At 37.9% G+C, this 21726-nt stretch overlaps 1 protein-coding gene across 2 annotated transcripts; it reads left to right on the forward strand.

Annotated features, from left to right (window-relative positions):
• Positions 1 to 124: 124 nt before the first annotated feature.
• topbp1 (DNA topoisomerase II binding protein 1) lies at positions 125 to 21726 on the forward strand. 2 transcript variants are annotated; one of them, XM_028434953.1, is made up of 29 exons: positions 125 to 216; positions 313 to 365; positions 525 to 623; positions 714 to 848; positions 1154 to 1297; positions 2770 to 2951; positions 3045 to 3238; positions 4495 to 4671; positions 5629 to 5795; positions 5876 to 6039; positions 6889 to 7133; positions 7205 to 7503; positions 7603 to 7775; positions 8853 to 9064; positions 10604 to 10920; positions 11677 to 11862; positions 11973 to 12088; positions 12282 to 12405; positions 13292 to 13435; positions 13506 to 13599; positions 13665 to 13866; positions 16074 to 16303; positions 17806 to 17948; positions 18065 to 18161; positions 18351 to 18514; positions 19140 to 19268; positions 19348 to 19437; positions 20053 to 20214; positions 21129 to 21726. In XM_028434953.1, the coding sequence occupies exons 3-29, from the start codon at positions 537 to 539 to the stop codon at positions 21255 to 21257; spliced, it is 4506 nt and encodes a 1501-aa protein (XP_028290754.1). In that variant the 5' UTR covers positions 125 to 216; positions 313 to 365; positions 525 to 536; the 3' UTR covers positions 21258 to 21726. The 2 variants fall into 2 exon arrangements, with proteins under 2 accessions (XP_028290754.1, XP_028290755.1); XM_028434954.1 differs by having other exon boundaries at positions 188 to 216; positions 482 to 623.

Here is a 21726-nt window from a genome sequence, read left to right on the forward strand (position 1 = left end):
CTATTGATGAAAAGGTTTTTTTTTTGTTGTTATTGTTGAATAAGACGCGAGATCCAGCCTCCACACCAGTTGGTGGCGGTAATGCACCAGTTGTCGTATGCCAACCGCCACAATAACCACAGAAGAAGAAGAAGTAGCAGGACCGGAAACTGCGCAAAGAGCGCGAACACTAACAATAACACGGAGCTTCGTCTCTATGAGTGAACCCACCTCTATGTCAGTGTCATTTGTGTTTATTTATATGTTATTTAACCCTCTAAATGAAGACATTTCTGGTGTAAATGTGAAATAATAAAGTGGGGTTGTTTCCAGTTTACATTGGGATATTCCAGTTGCCTCTGACTGGTGTGCCAGCAGCGGAGAAGGTAAGAGATTCCCAGTTAAAGTGCTTTAAGCTAACTTAGTGACTGGCTAATGGTATGGGTTTGAAGTTTTACTTTGTTTACACGGACTGCTTTGCATTTTTCTGCTCTTACATCAGCCCAGTCTGACGATTCGAGCTGTTTTTCTTCTGACTGATACAGGTGAGGTTCACCATGTCCAAAGGAAATAAAGAAGACTTCATTGTCAAGTTTGTGGAGGACAAAGGACGAAAAACAGAGTATGCTGTGAAAGCCTACGAGGTGATCCACCTGTCCCATGCTCTTTATTTGTCATTGGCACTTTGATTTCTTGGGTTTCTTTAACTCTTAACATGTTATGTGTTCATACAGGCGATCTTGGAGCTGCAGTCTGAAAAGTATTTGAAAACCATAAAAGAAGAGGATGTTCTGCAATTAGACCAAAAGGACAAATCTCTGTTTGTGTTTAGCAGCTTCACCACCCCAGCTTTTCTACATTGCAAACAGGTATCATTATTCATATTTATAACAATGGCCTGTTTTACACAGAGAGTGTCCATGACATTGTGAATGTGGTGTTAATTCCATAAATGTTATTGGTGAGCACTGTCCTATTTATGGAACCTTTAATAATATTAAGGGACATTTAAAATGGAGATAATACCTGTTTTTCCTGCACATCTTCTGGCAAACATTTTAAATTCCCCTTTTAAAACTATGCACTTTGTCTGCAATAATTATACCCACAATATATAAGAAAACATTGATAGCAATGGAGAGAGTTTTGTGGTAATCCTCTATTTGTTTTGCAGCTTGGATGCAGAGTGGTTAGTCCGTTGGTAGTGTTATACTGTCTGCAGCAGCAGCGATGTGTCCCTAAAGCAGAGAAACCCATCTTCAACATGGCCATGGCTGACGTTACAGTTTCATGCACGAGCCTGGACAAAGCAAAACGAGTGAGTTCACACAATCTTAGTAATTCTTGGTAATTTAATTCAGCACTCTAATGATATCAAACTAATATCATTGTTATATATTTAGAAAATAAAGTGATGCATTCTATTTCAAGCATAGCATTCACGCAGCAACATGTTTTACTTTATTTTTGATATAACTGGCTGTTTTTGACTACTTTTGATTTTACCTTTATATCCCATCATAAAAAACTGTTCAGCTTTCCTTGTTTGGTATAATTTTATATCAGCACAACGTCAACATTATGAATTTACTGTTAGTTTTGACATAATGTATAAACAAAATGGACTTAAAATTATTAAACAAAAAAAAAAAAACACCAAATTTGAATACAGAAAAATGGATCTTTGTACTGTGAAAACCACAAATATGTTTAACGAATCGATTTGATAAATGAGAATGCAAATATAAAGTGTAATTATCAAAAACATGTACAAGTTATTGTATATGGCATTTTTAGCAAATCATCTAATACAACTTTTAACAAAACCTCACAATCAAATGTCACAAATGATTTGTGCCACTGCAAGAAACAGTTCCTGTCCACTAATAAGACATAGGGACACATCACAGACCTAACAGTTTCCACCAATATGAAAGCGGTGTATATTTTTATTTAACCTACCAAAATTCACGTAGAAAGGTTAGAAACTTGGATTGGAACTCATTCACTTTTAGTTGAGAGGATGTGATTTAGCAGTTGAAACTGCTATGAATGCATCTTTGCTATGAATGCTTTACAAACCTTGAACATGAAGTGAATCATGTTGAAGTAAAAGGATCCGCAACCAAATTATCTTTTTTTAACTTGAAATAATCTGGATTGGAAAATTGATGAATATTTGACGGAGTATTTTATTGCAGTTGTGCTCAACCTTGGGATCGGGACCCCATTTGAGGTCGTAAGACACTAGGAAGGGGTCACCAGATGCCTTCAAGAAACTAAGAATATGTTTTGAACTTTTTGTGCAAATTTTTGCTTTTTTTACTCTTTTTCTGCAACTACACCAAACTTGCCATTTCTGCCACTCCTCCATCAAATTTCAATGCTTTTTCTGCAGTTTTTTTTTTTTCACTTTCCGGCATTTCTTAACCCATTTCACCACTTTTCCCACCTACGTCTCGTGTTTTTAAACCAAATGTTCTATATGTTGAACCATTATTGTCACTTTTAGAGAAGAAAATCTGACACAAAAGTTAACTTTTCTTAGGTTATTTTTTCAGGCTCAGTAATTGATTAATTTTAATTGAACTTTAGTAATTGAGAACATAATTGAAATAGATTTTCTGAGGATATAAAATCATTGCAATTGTAATTGGAAAAGATGATGGTCACTGTAGTCATAATTGAATTGTAATTGAAACCGTAATTGTAACTGAAAAATGTAATTGACCCCAACCCTGCAGTTCACCCTACAGTGTGGATGATGTGTGTACTGGATTTCCTCCACAGGTAGAGGTAATGGACCTGGTGCAGCTAATGGGGGGACGGGTCTACCTTGATCTTAATGTGTCCGTCACACACCTGGTGGCTGGAGAGGTGGGCAGCAAAAAATACCTGGTTGCTGCCAGCCTGGGTAAACCCATCCTGCTGCCCTCGTGGGTCAAAGTCTGCTGGGAAAAATCCCAGGATAGGTTTGTGTCCCGACTGATGCTAATATTCCAGGAATAAGTGCTGCTGACTGTAACTAAAACCATTTTCATTGGTGTGTTGTTGTATATTTCTAGTCTTTTCAGGTACACAGAGCTTCCCATGGACAGCTATCTGTGTCCTGTCCTGCGTGGTTGTACGGTTTGTGTCACAGGCCTTTCCAGCACAGAGCGCAAAGAGGTCCAACGGCTCTGTGAGCAACACGGAGGCAACTACACTGGCCAACTGAAAATGAACGAGTGCACACACCTCATAGTCAGTGAACCCACTGGTAAGCCATCAGCAATTATTAGGATCTGTGCCAATATTTTTGTGTAGTTAAAAAAAAAACACACAAAGACATTGTGTTTGGTATTTGTTGATGAATATGCTAAAATAGTTTTCCTTCCTTTTTGTTTCAGTCTCTCAAAAACATATTCAAACATAAATCACAATTTGAAAATATGTAATAAGACTGAAACAGACTGAAGCAAAAATGCCTACATGCCCAAAAACCATGTACCCTTCGTTCTTTGATTATTTCATTTTAAAACCAAATCAATATAGCAAATAAACCGTGTGGTTATTTTGTTTTACGGACTTAAACCAAAACAGAAATACACAAATATCAAAAACCAGACAAGCAGCGTTTTTTTCTGTTTTAAAACAAATTTTAGAGATATTTGGATATTTACGGGGAAATTAGAGCAAGACCTGAAGTCCGCTGCACCTCGGTTCCCTCCACAGGTCCTGGACCAGGTCTCCTCAAACAATAGGACTGTTTAGGATTTACTTAATCAATTTTCTGGTCCTGCTACTGTTTCCATGTTGTCTGTGGATGTTTTAGCTCATAAAAAGCTGCTCACGCTGTAATTTTGTTTTATGGTGTTGTTCCAAATAGTATCCATATAACCTGGTGACTGACTATCGACTGTGAGGCTGGTGTGAGGAACAATAGATGTTAGAACTTCTACGATTTGACACTTTTGAAAAACACTTACATACAGTAGCCTTTTTGAGCAGTAAAAATGTTTATTTTGTGCGTTATAATACTGCTTGCCGCTAACAGCAGCCGTCGACACACGGAAGTTGATCACAAGAAACGAGTAGCACCAGTAGAGTCATTATACATATATATATATATACATGTACTTTATTTTATATACAAATTTTGAAAAAGGACACAAACATGAATCTACTGCTTCACATAACTTTCTAAAATATATATTGTGACATTTTCTTTTTGAAAATAAAAAATGTGTCGCCCATTTTTATTTCTTTATCAACATTATTCCACAATTTAACCCCTAGAACAGACGGACATCTTTGTTTTACATCTAATCTTATTTTTGGTAAAATAAACCTACTGTAAGTTGATCTCTTAGGGTGTATTTTGTTGGTCTGTAGTGAGAAGTATTTTTGAATGCCTTCTGGAAGAGCATTTATTTTTGCTTTTTAACTTTATCTGTGTTATTTTATCATATACAATATATTTAAACTTCATAAGTTTTGATTTTACAAACAATGGATGGTCTGTATTGTTGGCAGGTCAGAAATACGAGTGTGCTCGGAAGTGGAACGTGTATTGTGTCTCTCTCCACTGGCTCTTTGACAGCATAGAGAAGGGCTTCTGTCAGGATGAGAGCAGGTACACCGTGAAGCAGAACACATCTAAAAGCACCAAACCACACACTTCCACCCCGACTGGGAGCAGCAAAAAAGAGGGTAAGCCACACACTGTTCCCACACCTGGCCTTATTTAGAGCCCCTTGTTTTAACTAGGACTGCAGTAAACTAAACAATTATTTCAGTAGTTGATTATTTTTACACATTGTTTTTAATCGATTAATCATATAGAATAAATCATACTTTTTGCAGCCTTTATGCTTCCTGTATTTGTTCCACAAAAAAGAATCAAAGTAAATAAACTCACAGAATCCTTTAAAAGGCATTACTTCAATAAAGGCCGAATAAGCAATATTGTTTAAACAAACACAACCACAGTGTTTCAGTAAATAGTGCATTTATATCCAAATTAAAGTTCAACAATAAACAATAACATTTAATATTTTCATATTTTACTTAAAAAGTAAAACAAAATCAGGTAAATTGTACAAAAAATACAACTTCCTTGAATAAAAAGCAAAATAACAGAACATTACTGTATTTTGTAAGTAATATTTATTTCTGTGATTATTCATATTTATGCAATTAGTTTCCATTTGTCTGTTTCCATTTTTATTGATTTTCATATATCATGTGAATTTTACTCATGGTCACTTTAGTTTCATATGGAGTTAAAAACGTATGGTTTTAGACCCTAATTGGCAGGTTTATCTGCCTAAATTAAGAATAAAAGTGTTTAGCAAAGATAAATAATAAACCTAACTTGTGGTTACTCCTTGATAAGTCCTCTGTGTTAAATAGACCCTACTATGAAATGTATAAACTGCTTTACAATAAACACGCCACACAGTGCTATCTTTTAGTTTAGTGTGTAATGATCACTTTAGTTCACAGTTTTTTTAGCTGATTTTTCCACCGGATGCTGCAGACACTGGTGGGCATAATAATAATGATGATTAATAATAAAGGATGCATCAACTCATTTAAGCAGTTTTTTCCTAATTTTAACTTTCCAGTGTTTCAGTCACGGTACATGAAACATTGTTTTATCTCCAGATGGCTCCTCTCTGTTGGGCTTGAGCAATATTTCCGTCAACGCCAGTGTGACGATAAATGACACGGTCGTCACCAACGGCACCATCAGTCGCCTAGAGATCCCAGACCCCATCGATAGCCTGGATCTCATTGTGTGCCCTGCTGATGATATTTTAGATGGTTGTAAGGTGTGTGAATAAGCTTTTAATTCACTGTACTCTTTCCTTTCATTACAAGCTTTATTTTATTTATGTTTATTTTTGGGCAGCTGTATTTGTGCGGCCTGTCGGAGAAGAAGTTGGAAAAGTTGCGGCGACTTGTGAATGCTGCAGGAGGTCTTCGCTTCAACCAGACCAGTGAGGAGCTGACTCATGTGATTATGGGACAAGAGGACCAGGATGTGAAGAATTTTCTCACCAAAGCAACTCACAGGTACCTCGGAGAACAATCTCTTCATATTTTACCGTACTTATCGCTAAATTATATATTGGTTGATCATGTAATACAGTGTGTATGTTTGAGGTATTTCACCATCACACTAGGTTTATTTTTGACCATTTTTATGCTAAAAATATTGTGTTTAAAAAGTGTTTAAAATATATATAACATACCTAAATAGAAAATGGAAATGTAGTATTTTACATAACAATCCTTTGCTATTTTTATTGCTGTTTATTCATTGAATTGAAGAAAAAAGCAGTACTTTATGCATTTTTATTTATAGGTACCGGAGTCAGGGTTGGGGACAATTACATTTTTCAATTACAATTATATCTTCAATTATCCATGATAATTCGCCATCTTTTCCAATTACGATTAAAATTACAATTGTTATTTTTCCCCTGAAAGTCAATTAAAATTATGTTCACAATTACAATTAATCACAATTACTGAGCCTGCAATTACAAATATAATTATGTCATAATTGTAATTAGTTATCATTTACGCAATTGCAATTATACTTGAGCCCAACCCAGACTGCAGTAGAAATCAAACAGCAGTATTTCTTTTACGCATAATATAATATTTACTAAGATATTTTATGATATCCAACAGCTGAAATGGGGTTTTACCAGCACTGTGTGTATTACGTTTGAATGCAATATGCTGCTTGTTCTGGTGATGATAAAGTAACTAATAAGTCAGGAATATTGTTTATTCCAACGCTGAATTTTCAACGGATTAAAAATGTCCCTGTACGAGTTTATTATAGTTAGTTATGTGTTGATCTAATTGTATGTACGGTCATGTGTGTTGACTAGTGGATTTTTCTGTCTCCAGACCTCATGTAGTGACCGTACAGTGGCTGCTGGACAGCTTCTCCAAAGGCAGAATCCTCCCTGAAGCAGAATACCTCCACCCTGACTGTCTGCCTCCCACTCCACCTGCTGTGTCCGGGCCCACCCGCCGCACTCTAACTTCTCGACTGTCAGACGCTCCATCTGTAGGCAGCCCCAGCACACCCAGGCTACAGAAAGCTGATGATGATTTACTGTCCCAGTACATGGATGATGACCCAACAGTCAGTAAGTGTCTGGGTAATTGAAATGGAACCTCCTGGATTTTAAAATCTTCATCTAGTTCCTTTTTTCACCAGTTGATATCCAAGCTGCTGCTGAGTATCAGGTTGATCCCTGTCAGCCAGATCCCACTCTAGGAACAGAGCTGGATTCAGCTCCACAGGACGGTACTGAAGCTGGCTTATTTGTGGGAAAGTATTTCCTTCTTTTGGGCTTCGGTACCGAGGCTGAGGCACAGCTCTCCGTTCTGGTGACGGAGCACGGGGGCAGAGTGCTGATTGGCCGTACACGGATCGTGGCGGATTATGCTGTGGTGCCGCTGTTGGGCTGCTTAGTGGAAGCTACAGTCGATGAGGTGGTCACTGATACCTGGCTGGTAAGATCATCAGGAAGCATCTGAAATTAGAATGGAATGTTGTTGGTTTTTTTGTTTGGTTTTTAATTTTGTTGATTCATTTCAAATATTCCTCTTCAGGCGATGTGTGTAGAGCGGGAGTGTGTTCTGCAGCTGTCCTCCAACCCATTGTTCACCCCAGTTCTTGTGATGGATGGATGTTTTCCTCTCCAAGACTGCGTCCTCTCAGTCAGTCAGTTCACCGGAGCAGAAAGGGAGTCTTTGGTGGAGCTCGCCAAACACCTCGGGGCAAAGTAAGACTCGGACTATAAAGCCTGCATGACTTAAACACATTGGCAACAATATAGACATATATATATATAGCAGTACAGATTGCCCCATATAAAGTAGTTTCATTATCATCATCATCCACAGAAGCCGCCAAAAAGTGTATTTAACCTATTTTTCTGAAAAGAAGTGAAGAACTCTGCTTTCATTTTCAACAAAAGATTAAAAACTGTAATTGTGATCAGAGCCAAATATCTTCTTTGCCAGATGTTTGCAGTTATCCGGATCATTCACACTTTAAAGGCTTGTAAAAATGTATATCCCTATTAGTAACGATACAATAGGTTCAAATGCATGTGTACCCCTGTTTTAAAAAAAATCACGATAATTTGTGCAATCCAGATTTAATCCAAATAAAATTCAGTGGAACCAATCGGGGTCTTTATGAAAGATCAATTATTTTTTGCAATTGATGACAGATAGGGATTCTTAGATCTTTCAAACTTCAGCACAATCACTATATTGATCCGAGTCGCTTTCAAAATGTAATGAAATCTTCCATGGTGTAAAGTTTATCTTGGGTTAAATTTTTGTCAAAATTTATGAAGCACTTTTGACGTAGTACTGCTTAACAGACAAAAAAACAAGCAGATAAATACCGGTGAAAGTATTGGCTCCTTGGCGGAGGTAATAATGAAACATCCACTTGCTCACCTCATTAATTACAGTGAATCACCCCTACAATGTTCAAGGTAATAAGATAGATACAGCACATTCTTCAAGTTCATTGAAAATGAATGTAGAGTTCTCTCCAAGAAAAATGAGTGAGAAAGGAAGGGATGGCTGTTTTCTGAGAAACTGATTGACATGACGTCTATTTTAACATCTATTCGTTTCACATCCAAAATGGTACCATTTTTTTCTTGTATTGAAAATATGTATTAACTGTAAGCTCTTACGCTTTGAGATAAATGCTTCTGTTGTGTGACTTTTATTAATGTGGTTTATAGTGAAACATGGAATATTGTCGATCATAGATATTTATTGCTGGCTGCTATTTTCTAATGCTCTTTTTAAATCTAAGTCTGCCCTCCACGTCACAGTGTCCAGGACTACTTTGTGCGTCTAGCCAACCAGAAGAAAGGCATGCTGGCCAGCAGCCACCTGGTGCTCCAGAGCCCCGACGGCACCAAGTACAAGGCAGCCAAGAAGTGGGGGCTCCCTGCTGTGACCATGCACTGGATCCTGGAGTCGGCTCGAACTGGGAAGAGAGCAGCAGAGGAGAGATTTCTGGTCGACCTCCCCCCCACACCAGGTTAGACACATTGACCTCGACTTGGACTTGAATATTAAGCATAAATTAAATTGAATTCCACCAGTTTCTGAAAGCTAAGGAGTTGCTCTTTACAGCCAGTATCATGTCATTATGGTAATTTTCCTCACACGTGATATAATTATAAAGACACTGCTTTGTTTTGACAAAAGAGGGTTTTCACCTAGATGTCACGTTCTGGACAGTGACCCAGCCATATTGGAGGCACTCGGAGGTAAACTGATACCATGAAGTAAAAATCAGCTTTTTTTTTTGGATCCAATCAGTGAAACACATTTTTTTAATAATGTTTTCATAGAGCAAATAAGCTGAAGATCCAGTGGTAAGAAGAAGTCAGTCACTCGATCTTTATTGATGAAAAGCGAGTCTGAACTGAAGCTGAGCCTTATTTAAATATGTGTGGAAACAGTTTCTGGTCCATCCTCTCATGTGCATTTCACCAACCTCCGCATATAACAGTTTCACTTATTTACTCTGTAGTGGATCAAACTGTGGCTTTACGTTGGACATAGTATGAAAATAGTTGGACATCACTGTGACCAACGTGGACAGAAGTCTGACGTCTGTCAGAGTTTCATTTATCGAGCAGCAGCAGCTGAGGCGCAACTCAGGTGATCACGACTGATCAGCTCCACGACGCATCACCCACCGCCCTACGGTAAAAAGAGAGGATGGCAAGGATACAATGTAATTAAAGGGAACACATTTTGTTCATCTAGAACTGTTGAATGTGAACATATGACATTGTGGGTGTCAGTTTGGATAGTCCATATTTCTAATGCAATATAATGTTTCACCTTATCGGGGCGCTGCACTTATTCCAGGTCCAGAAGCGCGTAAGAGGAAAATAATTTAATCAGACGGGAGATTGTGCGTAAGGCCAGATTTCAATGGGAACGCCCACATTTCAGGGCTGCTCCACCCAGAGTTTGTAACTGGGATGAAAGCATGCAGTGACTGACTTAAAGGTAGGGTAGGTGATTATCTCCAGATACACTTTTAAAGTTTTTGGTTGAAATTTTCTTCATGTCCTGACAGAAATTAAGAAACAAAGAAAATCTGTCATCTGTAGCAGCTATGAACCTGTAAAAACCTCGACCAATGAAAAAATATGTTTGTTTTTTTTTAACCAATCACGTCTCTTTCCCTGCTCGTTCTCGACCCCTCGTGTGCACGAGCCCACACTCGAAGCCCGTCACTGGTGATTGACTCGATAGGAAAGAGAGAGAAGGCGCAGACTGCAGAAAAACACAATACAGTATTAGCAGGTCAGCCTGCATGGTTTAGGGCTTTGTTCCTAGAGGTTAGGTTAACGCTTGTTAGAAAGGCAACAAATCTCTTCCCGTAGATTGATAAGCTAGCGGTGACTCCATGGTCTGTAAATGCGACCGTTACAGACGAGCCCATGTCTGCTGTAGTGGTTAGGTTAGCTCTTGGTGCGACTCCAATGTGAGTTTATTTCCAGCATCATTCCATACACTTTGTAAATCATAGAGTGAGAATAATCTGCTTTTCATACAGACAGAGATGAAGAGAGTTTTGTCGACGGTTCCCAGAAGCCTTCTATGCCTCCACCAGCTCCATTGTCTCCAGAGATTCCTTTGCCAGGTTTTCAGAACGGTAAAGCTGTTACACCCCTGGACTTGGGACGATTTAAGAGCAAGCTCTTTCGCTCTGTATTGGACAAAATGAACCCCAAAGAAGATACAGCTACACCCAAACAGAACCAGGAGAGCGGCAGGAGGAACCAGCTTCAGAAAGAGGCCACCTTTCAGCTGGACACGCCGTCTCGCTTCCTCAGCAGGGATCAGCTGTTCAGACCCTCCTTTAATGTGAAGGTAAGGATTTCTGACTCCTTAAGCCTGATATATGCTACTGTGTCAGGACCTACGCTGTGTGTGTGAGGTTTCAGAGGAGCATTAAAAAGCCCCGTTTATCTTCCGGTCACAGTTAACAATGTTTTTAAGCATCTTGAAATGCAATTTATTTTGATATTGTTACTGCCCTACCTAATCATGTGGGTATTTTTGGACACAAACATGAACACAACAGTTTCAGAACGTGGAATTTATTCTTCAATGTAAACATGTGCAACATGCAAACAAAGTATAAAAGTGTATATAACTGTAGACTTTAAACATACAGTCATGTCTACTCCTTTGGCAGCCTCTGCATCATGTTGGTCATTGTTTGATGTTAATAAAACACACACACACACACACACTGTAGGTACAGAGACGAGGCAGTAGCAATAACAGTAAACACACACCTTTTGTCTGTGATTGGATTCCATTTGGCAGTTCTTCAGGTGTGCTGCAGCCATGAAAGGAAATAATAAAACTGGCACTTTATGTTCGTCTTGGTTCTCTCTTTTACTCAATCCATGAACTCTCGTATCACTCCGCAAGGAGTTGAAACATGGCGGGGTTGACTGGAAATGGTAGTGACCGGGGTTGAGGTTTTGGGCGGACCAATCAATTATGGACCGTGTTGACCTGACCCAGTAGCATATATCCGGCTTTATTCCATAGAAAACAGTAAATCCGACCTACGAATAATGTAAATTTAATCAGTCCATATTCTGTTGCATTTAGGAAGCACTGGAGGCTTTGGAAACTCCAGTTGGAAAATCCAAAGCAAAGGTTCAGGTGGAGACTCCTCTTACAGAACTCATCAACAGGAAGATGAAGGTAGCTCTCGCCAACAGTACTCGTAACACCGTCATGGACACAGAAGCGATCTCTGGCAGCCCCCAGTCTACAAAGCCTTCTGAGAAAGAGGTGAACAATTACACAACAATCTAGGGAGTCATTATTTCTCATTCTAAAACATATGAACCATTTCTCAATTGTGTTATAATGACTCATTGATACAAGTTGTTGTGTTGAAGGCTCCAGAGAAAGAAGCTGGTCCTCTCACTGGTCTTGTCATTTGTGTGGGAAAGAAACTGAGCAAAATGCAAAGTGAACTGAATGCTATTGCTGCATCTCTCGGAGCTGAATTCAGGTAAACATCACATGATCTCCTTGGTTTCCAAAATAAATACTTTATTGTGTATTTCAGAGGTTGAGCCACTACTTTCAGTTCAGTAAAAAAAAAAAATGCCTTGTGGAATATTTTCTGCTTTGTTTAGTGCATACAGGTGTTTTTTATGAACTTAGTAAAAGGAAACCTACTTCTCGTCTCATCATGTGTTTAGGTGGGTGTGTGATGATACAGTGACACACTACATCTATCAGGGTCGAGTTGGCGACAACACACGGGAATACAAAGGAGTGAAGGAAAGAGGGCTGCATGTGATCTCCCAGTATTGGCTTCAAGCGGTACGTTTCCTCCAAGGTTTTTGACAGTTCGCCTTAATAAACAATATAAACAACAATGTCTAGCTTTATCCTTTAATGCATGCGTTTGTGGGTTTGGACCCAAAAGTGGATTGCAGACTCGTTTTTATTGAGTCGTAGGGTTTTTCCTGGGAAAATAAAGAATGAGATGTTGTACTTTAAAAATTGAGAAGAATTCTGAGAAAAAGTAGCAAATAATTGGCGTTTCTTTCTTTCAAAGCACAATGTTTGATATTTCTTTATATTTATGTTATAAATTATATATTATTTTATTATTTTGATTTGCCTTTTTTGCTGCTTCCGACTTGGGGTTTCTGAGATGCACATTTTGGCTTTTTTAAATAGTTTTAAACTGAGGTTCAAACTACACAATATTTCTATTAAATCATTTGAAGCATTTTAACATTTTCCACAATTTGCTCACAGCCATTTGAAAACTAGAACAGTTAATAACACAATTTAAATGCGTCGAATCACCAACAGTGTGGCTCATATCATCTAATCTTATACTACTGATTCCTGACTATTAAAGGGTTGCTGGAGTCCATCACAGCGTTTAACTAAACATTAAAATTCATCAAATCAATCTGTTACAGATTGTTCCGCAGGTTTTTAGTGTAAGGAATCAAAGGCTACTTAGTATTTCTGTCCCTGAATTTTGTTGAAAAATGATGGCTTTTCATGTGTTCAACATAGCTTAAAAAAGCAGGATTCAGATTTTTATTTCATTTTTTAAGAGAATTTGACATCTTTTTAAGAAATCTCTTGTTTATTTTTGTAGCCTTTGGGTTCATACCTTCTCATACTTTCTCTCTATTTCTGCTAAAGCTTTACCAGGCATGTGTGTGCTGTGTCTGTGGTCTTACAGTGCGCTGAGGAGCAGAGGCACGTCCCAGAGTATCTCTATCCTTTCACGTACAACCCCAAAATGAGCCTAAATATGAGCCAAGTCCCCAGTGATACTCAGAGGTCGCCACCGAGTACGCGAACGCAAGGCAGACCTGCTTCAGAGGTACAAAGTTACTATTTGTTACTTTTAATGTGATTCTAAAACTCATAATGTTTATTGTTCCTACTTTTAGTCACAGCATGTTATCACAGAGGAAGGCACCACTTCACGGCGTATAAGTGATGGAAGTGTGGATGAGGAGGCAAACGATCCCTCCGAAAGTAAAAGTGAGTGTTTCAAAGATCGGCATGTGATTTACATAAGTTGTGATACATGTGGTGGTTTTTTAAAGAAATTTCAGAGACTCTAGAAATGAGAGAGAACCTGCAAAGACAGCTGCAGGAGATCATGTCAGCCACTACGTTGACGACAGGAAGACGTACCTCAGTCAGGCTGAGGACGATGGGAGGAGGAGGGGCCGACTCAAACCCCCGAACACCTGATGGGAGCCGAGTCGGACGCATTGGAAACCGGCGAACCTTGGAAGCTCTGAGGTAAGAAATCTGTAAAATATCCTTTGAACTTCCCAAGCCTCAATTTCACTTAGAACGCGAAGATTTGCAACATCTTGGTCCTCATTTATCAAACGTTCTTACGTTCAGATCTAAGCGTGCGACATGCTTTCGACCATATTCACGCAAGATTTGGTATTTATCAATTTTAACGTGATCGTACGCTACGAGCAGATCTCCCGTCAGGTCTGAGCTCTTGTACGCAAATCTGAATGTGTGGATTTGAACTGTAGCACAGCTAAATCTGAGACTGAAAATAAAGTATTAAAGAGGCAGTATTATGAAAAATTCACTTCATAATGGTTTTGCGACAGTGATATACATCCCTTTACCCTCATTCAGAGGGTCAAAGTTGCAAAAGTTCTCTTTCTTCCCTCCCTTGTTTTGTAAAAGTCGGCTCCAAACGGGCGAGTTGCATTTTTTTTGCTTCTTGCCGCTACTTTGCGGAAACTCCTAATCCTGACATTCCTGGCTCCTCCTACCCTACAAGAATGTGAGCTCCTCCCTCTCAAAATATCTCACAGCTAAATAAATAAAACACTGCGGTTTAATATAGAATATATATTATACTTTATTGTCATATATTAAAAGCTACATTCTCAAAATGTGTTCTCTGCTTTTAACCCCTCCCTGAGGAGCAGTGGGCACCTGAGCAGTTCCATTTTTAGTACCCGTTATATCGCCTCGTATCTCCTTTGACTTGATCTGACTCGGTTGGACAAAACAGTGGACTATTACCTTGATGGCACTATTTCTGTAATAAGTAGTAGAGAGGAGAAGAAACATCATAGCAGCTCCGGTGAGTGTTTGAAGCAGCTGACTCAGCTGATTGACTCTGTTGCTGCTGCTGCCACACGTCGCGCACACGTCTACAGATACACCTACTCATGAATAAGCATAAATAGGCCCCAAAACATCCTGTTTTTAGAACTGCTCAGAAAGTCACTTTTCACAGGGCTTAAACTCTGGAAAACAGACAAGTTTGAGAAAAACCTCAAATGCTATGTTGTTGGGTGAAAAATGGCATAATACTGGACCTTTTAACAACCTTCAGCTGTCATTGAAGCATAATCATTCAGAACAGATCTAAATGGATTATTAAAACAAATGAAACAAAGTAAAATTAAATTTAAAAAAAAAGCCCACGTTATTACTGATACCACTTTTTTGGTTTTTCCTTTCACAGAATACTGTATAACACCGCTGCTAAATTCTGCTATCGAGCAAGAGCGCATAGGTTCACACACACACACACACACGCGCGCGCACGGTACGCAGCGCATCACTGGGAGCTGTACGAAGGAAATAGGACCTCACTCATGCTTTTAAATGTAAATAGTTCCTTAAACTTTTACAAATGCGCTGCAGTAATCAGGAGGGGTGGGAACCTCTGGCTACTTCGCAATATGATACACGATACAAAGCTCACGATAACGATTATCACAATATGACAATATTGATTATCAATATATTGGTCAGAAATCAATCTACGATAATCTATGACATAAGAAAAAAGATTAAGTGAAAAAATACAATTTTTATTTTCTATCTCTGAAAGACAATAAATTGAAAAAGTGTCCTATGAACAGTGACACTATTTTAGTGCAACATTTCTGTAAATACATGTCAGCATACCAATGTAAATGAATAAGTATCTCCAATAGTGCTTTCTGTAAACAAAAAATAGGGTCTTTTTTTTACCAGTGACACCATTATAGTGCAATATTCCAGTAAACAATATATTGGTTCCTTCAACAAACAGTGACAATATTTCTGTGAAAACCTACCTGCACATTTTAGTGTAAAAGCAGAGAAGGTTTTTTTAAAAAAAAAAAAGGAAATTAAAAAAAAATCGATACTGAGTGCGAACATATTGATAATTGATTGTGCAAAAAAATATCGCTGTATCGAGATATCATCACACTCCTCGTAATCAGTAATGTGATGAATTATAGGTCAGTTGGCGGGGCCTCCACAAGAGGGCGTGTCATTTTAATGATGATCGAATTCAGCCGCTGAATATATCAACTCCCAATCATTGGTCAAATACAAATGAATCACATGTTGGTCCTGTCGTACGACTAAATGTGCACTCAGATTTGCGCCAGTTTTCACGCAAGGTTGATAAATGACGGCCATTGTGTTTTTACCACAAATATTCTATCTTGTGTTTTGTATTTTGATTCCAGAGTGTCCAGAGAAGCAGCTATGGATGTTAACACTGAGCCATCTCAGAGTGAGCAGATAGTTTGGGACGATCCCACAGCCAGAGAGGAGCGAGCCAAGCTGGCTAATAACAGACAGTGGCCTGGCAGCCCGTCGCAGCACTCTGAGCCCTTTGTTCCTCCTCCTCCTCCCACATCAGAGCATCAATCTCAGCTCAGAGACTCCATGACAGACTCAGAGCTGGTAGAAATGGGTAAGAAGAACTCGCAAGTCGCTATTTAAGCTGTAAAGTTCATAAAAGGAACAATTTTTTTTATTTGAAAATAAAATAATTTCCTTTGTTTTCATCATATATTATATTTTTTCTCTGTGTGGCATCTTTATACTTTCTCTAAATTTCCTTTTAAACTTTTTATCTAAAACACTAAATGTGATATAACTTTAAAGTCATCTATTTGGTATTGGATAGATAATTCCGTAACACTTTACTTGAAGTTTCATGCATAAGGCTGACATTAATCTGTCATTATTAAGACATAACACTTGTCATTAGCATGAATAAGGTGTCATGAAGGCTGTCATTAAGTGTAATTTGTTAACCTAACCCCAATAGATCCCTCCAACTAACCCAAGAAATGTCATCATAGCTTTAAAGGTGTCATAATTTAGCGTACATCACTTAATGATGCCCTTCATGACACCTTATTCATGCTAATGACAGATAATGACAGCCTTATTTATAAAACATCAAGTAAATTGTTACCGATAATTCCATTTTCACCAAACAACAGAATTCCTGCATTAGTTTATTTTAATATGTAATTTGACATTAGCTTTATTCACTTTTTTCCATTCCTCCAGCATAGCGCGCTACAAATTTCCCTTTGAACTCAAATTAAATGATAAAAAGCATGCATTTATAGCTGTCTATCTGAAGGAGCTACTGCTGTGTGTAAAACGTTAGCAGAAGTTTCTAGAGGTCTGCTTTCTTACAGCTTATTAATGTCTCTCTGCTTCAGCACACGGATTAGTTTCTCCCTCCTCTTATTTTTATAATATATTAACAAACATGATTCCATATTAACTGAAAGAGGAAGGACCCGCTAACAATCCCAGGAGAATATTTTTGAAGTTTTTGTATGCTAAATACTAAAAAGTGTAAGGAAAAAGAATCTATATGGCGATATATCGCGATATTTTACTGCGCAATTATTGTATCGATCCCAAAAAAATTTCAAAATCGATCTTTTTTTAATCATGTTTTTTAACGAAAAAAACATTAAATTGCGCTAACGTCTGCATAGCACGTAAACGCCCGGTCACTAGGTGTCAGTGAACTACATCAGACCTTGTTAAACTACCTCATTCCTCAACACATTTTAGATTGGAAGTTGATTGCACTTTATTTTCATAAAACATATTGGGTACTCATATGGATGTAGTTGTGGTTACTTTTAAATAAAAAATAGAATCAGAATCTGTTGTAGAATTAAAAAGTTGTAAATTGTGTTTCATACCATTTTGTATTTTGTAGTGAAATTTGTAATTATTGATATTGTGATGTTTATCGTATTGTTTAATATCGGGATATATTGGGATATATAGTATTGTGAATCCTATTGTATCATCAGATTCACAGCAATGCCCTACTACATACTAATTCAGTGCAATCTATTTGAATGCATTTCTAAGTAGAAACATTAGTTTTCTCTGTAAACCATTGAGACTGTGTCACTGTGATTTCTGCTCTAACAGCTGCCTGTGAAGTCATTGAGCAACAAATGGGTCAGAAAAGCATCACTCCACCGTCTGAGGAGCTCGACGATGACGCCCTGACTCCTCTAGCTCCCAACATCGCGTTTCCACTGGCCAATCCCCTCGTAGCTCCAGAGCCAGAGGTAGGACCATCCGTGTATCTGCCCATCCTGCTCTTGGACTCAGCAAGAATGGGTGGAGCTAAGGATGCCTCTAAAACTTCTCCAGACGATTTAAAATACATGTTTATTTCACTCAGGAGGAACAGAAGGAAGAGAAACGAGTGCCCAGGTTCCAGCTGTCCTCCCTCAGCCCTCAGGAGCGCATTGATTACAGTCACCTCATAGAGGAGCTGGGTGAGCCTTCTGCACCATCTGTCCCTTCTTCATCACATGACATCACAGAGCACAGCACGTCACTGCCGTAAGGGCATTGGAGTGAATCCCACATGACTGAGGATGTGTCTCTCTCTATATTCACGCTGTATTGTTTATGTCTTGTTGTATAACTCACATCCCTCTTTCTCTTCTGCTATTGTTTTGTAGGTGGTGTAGTCCTGGACAAGCAGTCCTTTGATCCCAGCTGCTCCCACATCATCGTTGGGAGCCCCCTCCGTAATGAGAAGTATCTCGCAGCGATGGCTGCAGGCAAATGGATTCTCCACCGCTCGTATCTGGAGGCCTGTCGATCCGTGGGCTGCTTCATTCAGGTTTCCTAAAGAGGATTTTTATATCTGCAGTTGCCATTACACAGACTTTTACCAAGAATACACCTCTGATGTGTGTGTAGCATAATATTTAGAATAGTAGTTTACTAGGTTTGCGTAGTAATTTTATTTATTTATTGGATTAGGTGGGGTTTTTTATAGACTTGTTCAAAGTACACATTTGTAAGCTAGATTTCAAAATAACGGTTTCCTTTTTTGCTCATTTTTTCATGATTACTGTGTGTTAGTGCTGCACAATATTTATTTTTTACATAAATGCAAAATAATGTTTTAATTAGGAGTGTGCATTGGCATGAGCCCAGTATGTTTTATGAAAGTAAAGTGTCATCAACTTCCAAATGTGTTGAGGAATGATGTAGTTTAACGAGGTCTGATGTGGTTCACTGACACCTAGTGACCAGGCCTTTACATACTTTGCAGATGTTGGCGCAATTAAATGGTTTTTTAGTTAAAAAAACATGATTTAAAAAAATCGATTTGGACTTTTTTTTGGATCAATACGATAATCGCGCATTGAAATTTCACAGTCTATCGCCAAATTGATTTTTTTCTTAAACTCTTACTTTAGATATGTATGTATTTTTATTAATTTGTGTTTGTGCTGCAGGAGGATGAGTTTGAGTGGGGCAGCAGCTCCATCCTGAACGCTTTGCCCTCCATCACTCAGCAGCAGAAGAGACTTGCATTAGCTGCCATGCGTTGGAGAAAAGTGCTGCAGGGACGCTCTGAACACGAGGTACACAGTCTCAGTGTTATTCTGCGTCATTGACTGTAAGCCATTTATTTTCCCTAAGGATGCACTGGTGTATTTTCAGGGTGCATTCAGTGGATGGACGGTCATGCTGAACATCGATCAAAACAGAGAGTCGGGCTTCAGGCGGTTACTGCAGTCTGGAGGATCAAAGGTTTATTTTGAAATACAGTAGTTTTAGCCACATTCAGTGTCATCTTTCAGGTTTTTTGATTCCCTAGAATCAATTCAAGAGAGAGATAAGAAAATTAACAAATGAAAGCATTAAAAAATATGGGGTTTTATGTTTATTTTTAGTTAAAAATTATCATCATACTAAATATTACCAGCGACTCACAAAACGACAACAGAAACACACAAAATAGAAAAATTACTGAATAATAAAAAGAACACACAACAACAAAATGACACCAAAAACACATGCACTACGATAGAAAAAATACCTACTATTACCAGCAACACACACGACAACAAAGACATACATAATAAATGAGAGGAAAATACACAAGATCACTACAAAATACACAAAAATAACCGAGAAACAGCAAAAAGTCATAAGAAACAATCAAACGATACCAAAAACACACACACTGAGATAGAATAATTTATATAATACCAACAACACACAAAAATGACAACAAAAACACACAAAATAAGAGAAAAATATACTGAATAATAAAAAGAACAGACAAACGACAACAAATAACACAAAATGACACCAAAAACACACAAAATGATCACTCATTCATGTCCTATCTGTTCCCTGTAGGTTCTACCCAGTCCTTCTCCATCTTTGTACAAAGAGGCCACACACCTGTTTGCAGAATTCAGCCGGCTGAAACCTGGAGACTTCAGAGTAAACCTATCAGAAGCCACGTCACAAGGAGTGACATGTTTAAAGCCTGAGTACATCGCAGATTACCTCATGCAGGTCATTACAGCCGTGCCATACCCTGTGCTCTATCACTGATGCTTTATATGGGGTGCAGATTGTAAAGTTCTGCATGCTAAAATAAACAGCAACTTCTTGTAACATTTAGCAACAAACCACATTTAAAAAACATCAATGTGTCAATGTTAAATCTAAATGCTAAATAATGATACATCTGTTTTAATTGTTAAATCTAAACGCTAAATAATGATACATCTGTTTTAAATGTTAAATCTAAATGCTAAATAATGATACATCTGTTTTAATTGTTAAATCTAAACGCTAAATAATGATACATCTGTTTTAAATGTTAAATCTAAATGCTAAATAATGATACATCTGTTTTAAATGTTAAATCTAAATGTTAAATATTAAATCTAAATATTAAATTTAAATATAGACGTTAAATGGTAAATCTAAATGTCACGGGTGAAACTAAATATTTAGCTAAAATGCAAATTCATTGGAAGTACCAAAATAAAGTCTCAATGACGTGAACAAGCATTATCCGTGGTCTATTCAGACGGAGTTAATGCGCTCCACATTTAGATTTAATATTTAGGTTTAAAATGTAACATTGAACATTTAGATTCAAGATTTAGATTGAACATTTAGACTTAACATTGACATAATATTTTTATGAGAACAGTAAATATCACAAATTTCACAAACATTGCTGTAAATATAGGCAAAAGTAACATTAAAAAAATTACATAAGTAATAATCATAATAAGTAACAAACGTGGTTTGTTGCGAAAAGTTGCAGTTTTATTTTAGCATGCGCAAATTTACAATTGCGCCTCGTAGCTTTATGCTTCTAAGTGAACATCGACTTTCTATGGAGATCAATTTTTTGAGTCCTGGATTTTATATTAAAAATTTACACTGATGGTGCTTTGCTTTTGTTCCATCAGGATCCGACTCCACCCATCGATCTGTACCTTCTGACTGAGGCGCCCTCTGTAGACGCCCCTGGTACGCCATCCCGCAAACGCAAAGGAGGAGCCGACTCCTCCAACCTTAAAAAGAGCCGACTGAACTGAACTCACTCCAAGAATGTCACCGTCCCATCTGTAAACTTTGTGAAATTATATTGTATAGTTTTTTGTAACGATTTCAAAATAAAATGCATTCCTAATGTATTTTCTTGAGGTTGAGTGTGAGATGGATGATTACAACGTGCTAGTAGAAATTGTTGAGTCATGTTTTGTAATTTTATGCAGTAACACCATATGACCAGTAGAGGGTAGTATTTCTTATCATCAGGGATGTGTTACAACAAATGACCTGAGAAACAAAAAAGTATTTATGTCACGTGTATTTATTGTCCTGCCTACTAAATTGGTCTTTTCAAACGTACTAGACTATTCTGTGGATTCTGATTCCATTATTCTTCACAATAAAAAATATCTTTATATTGGAACACTGGTGTTATTTTTCTACAGAAAGAGAAAATTGGTGGTTTGTGTATAAATGGAACATTTTGTGCTGTGATTTCTAATCACATTCTGA

Source organism: Gouania willdenowi, chromosome 20, assembly GCF_900634775.1.
Source record: "Gouania willdenowi chromosome 20, fGouWil2.1, whole genome shotgun sequence".
NCBI lineage: Eukaryota > Metazoa > Chordata > Actinopteri > Blenniiformes > Gobiesocidae > Gouania > Gouania willdenowi.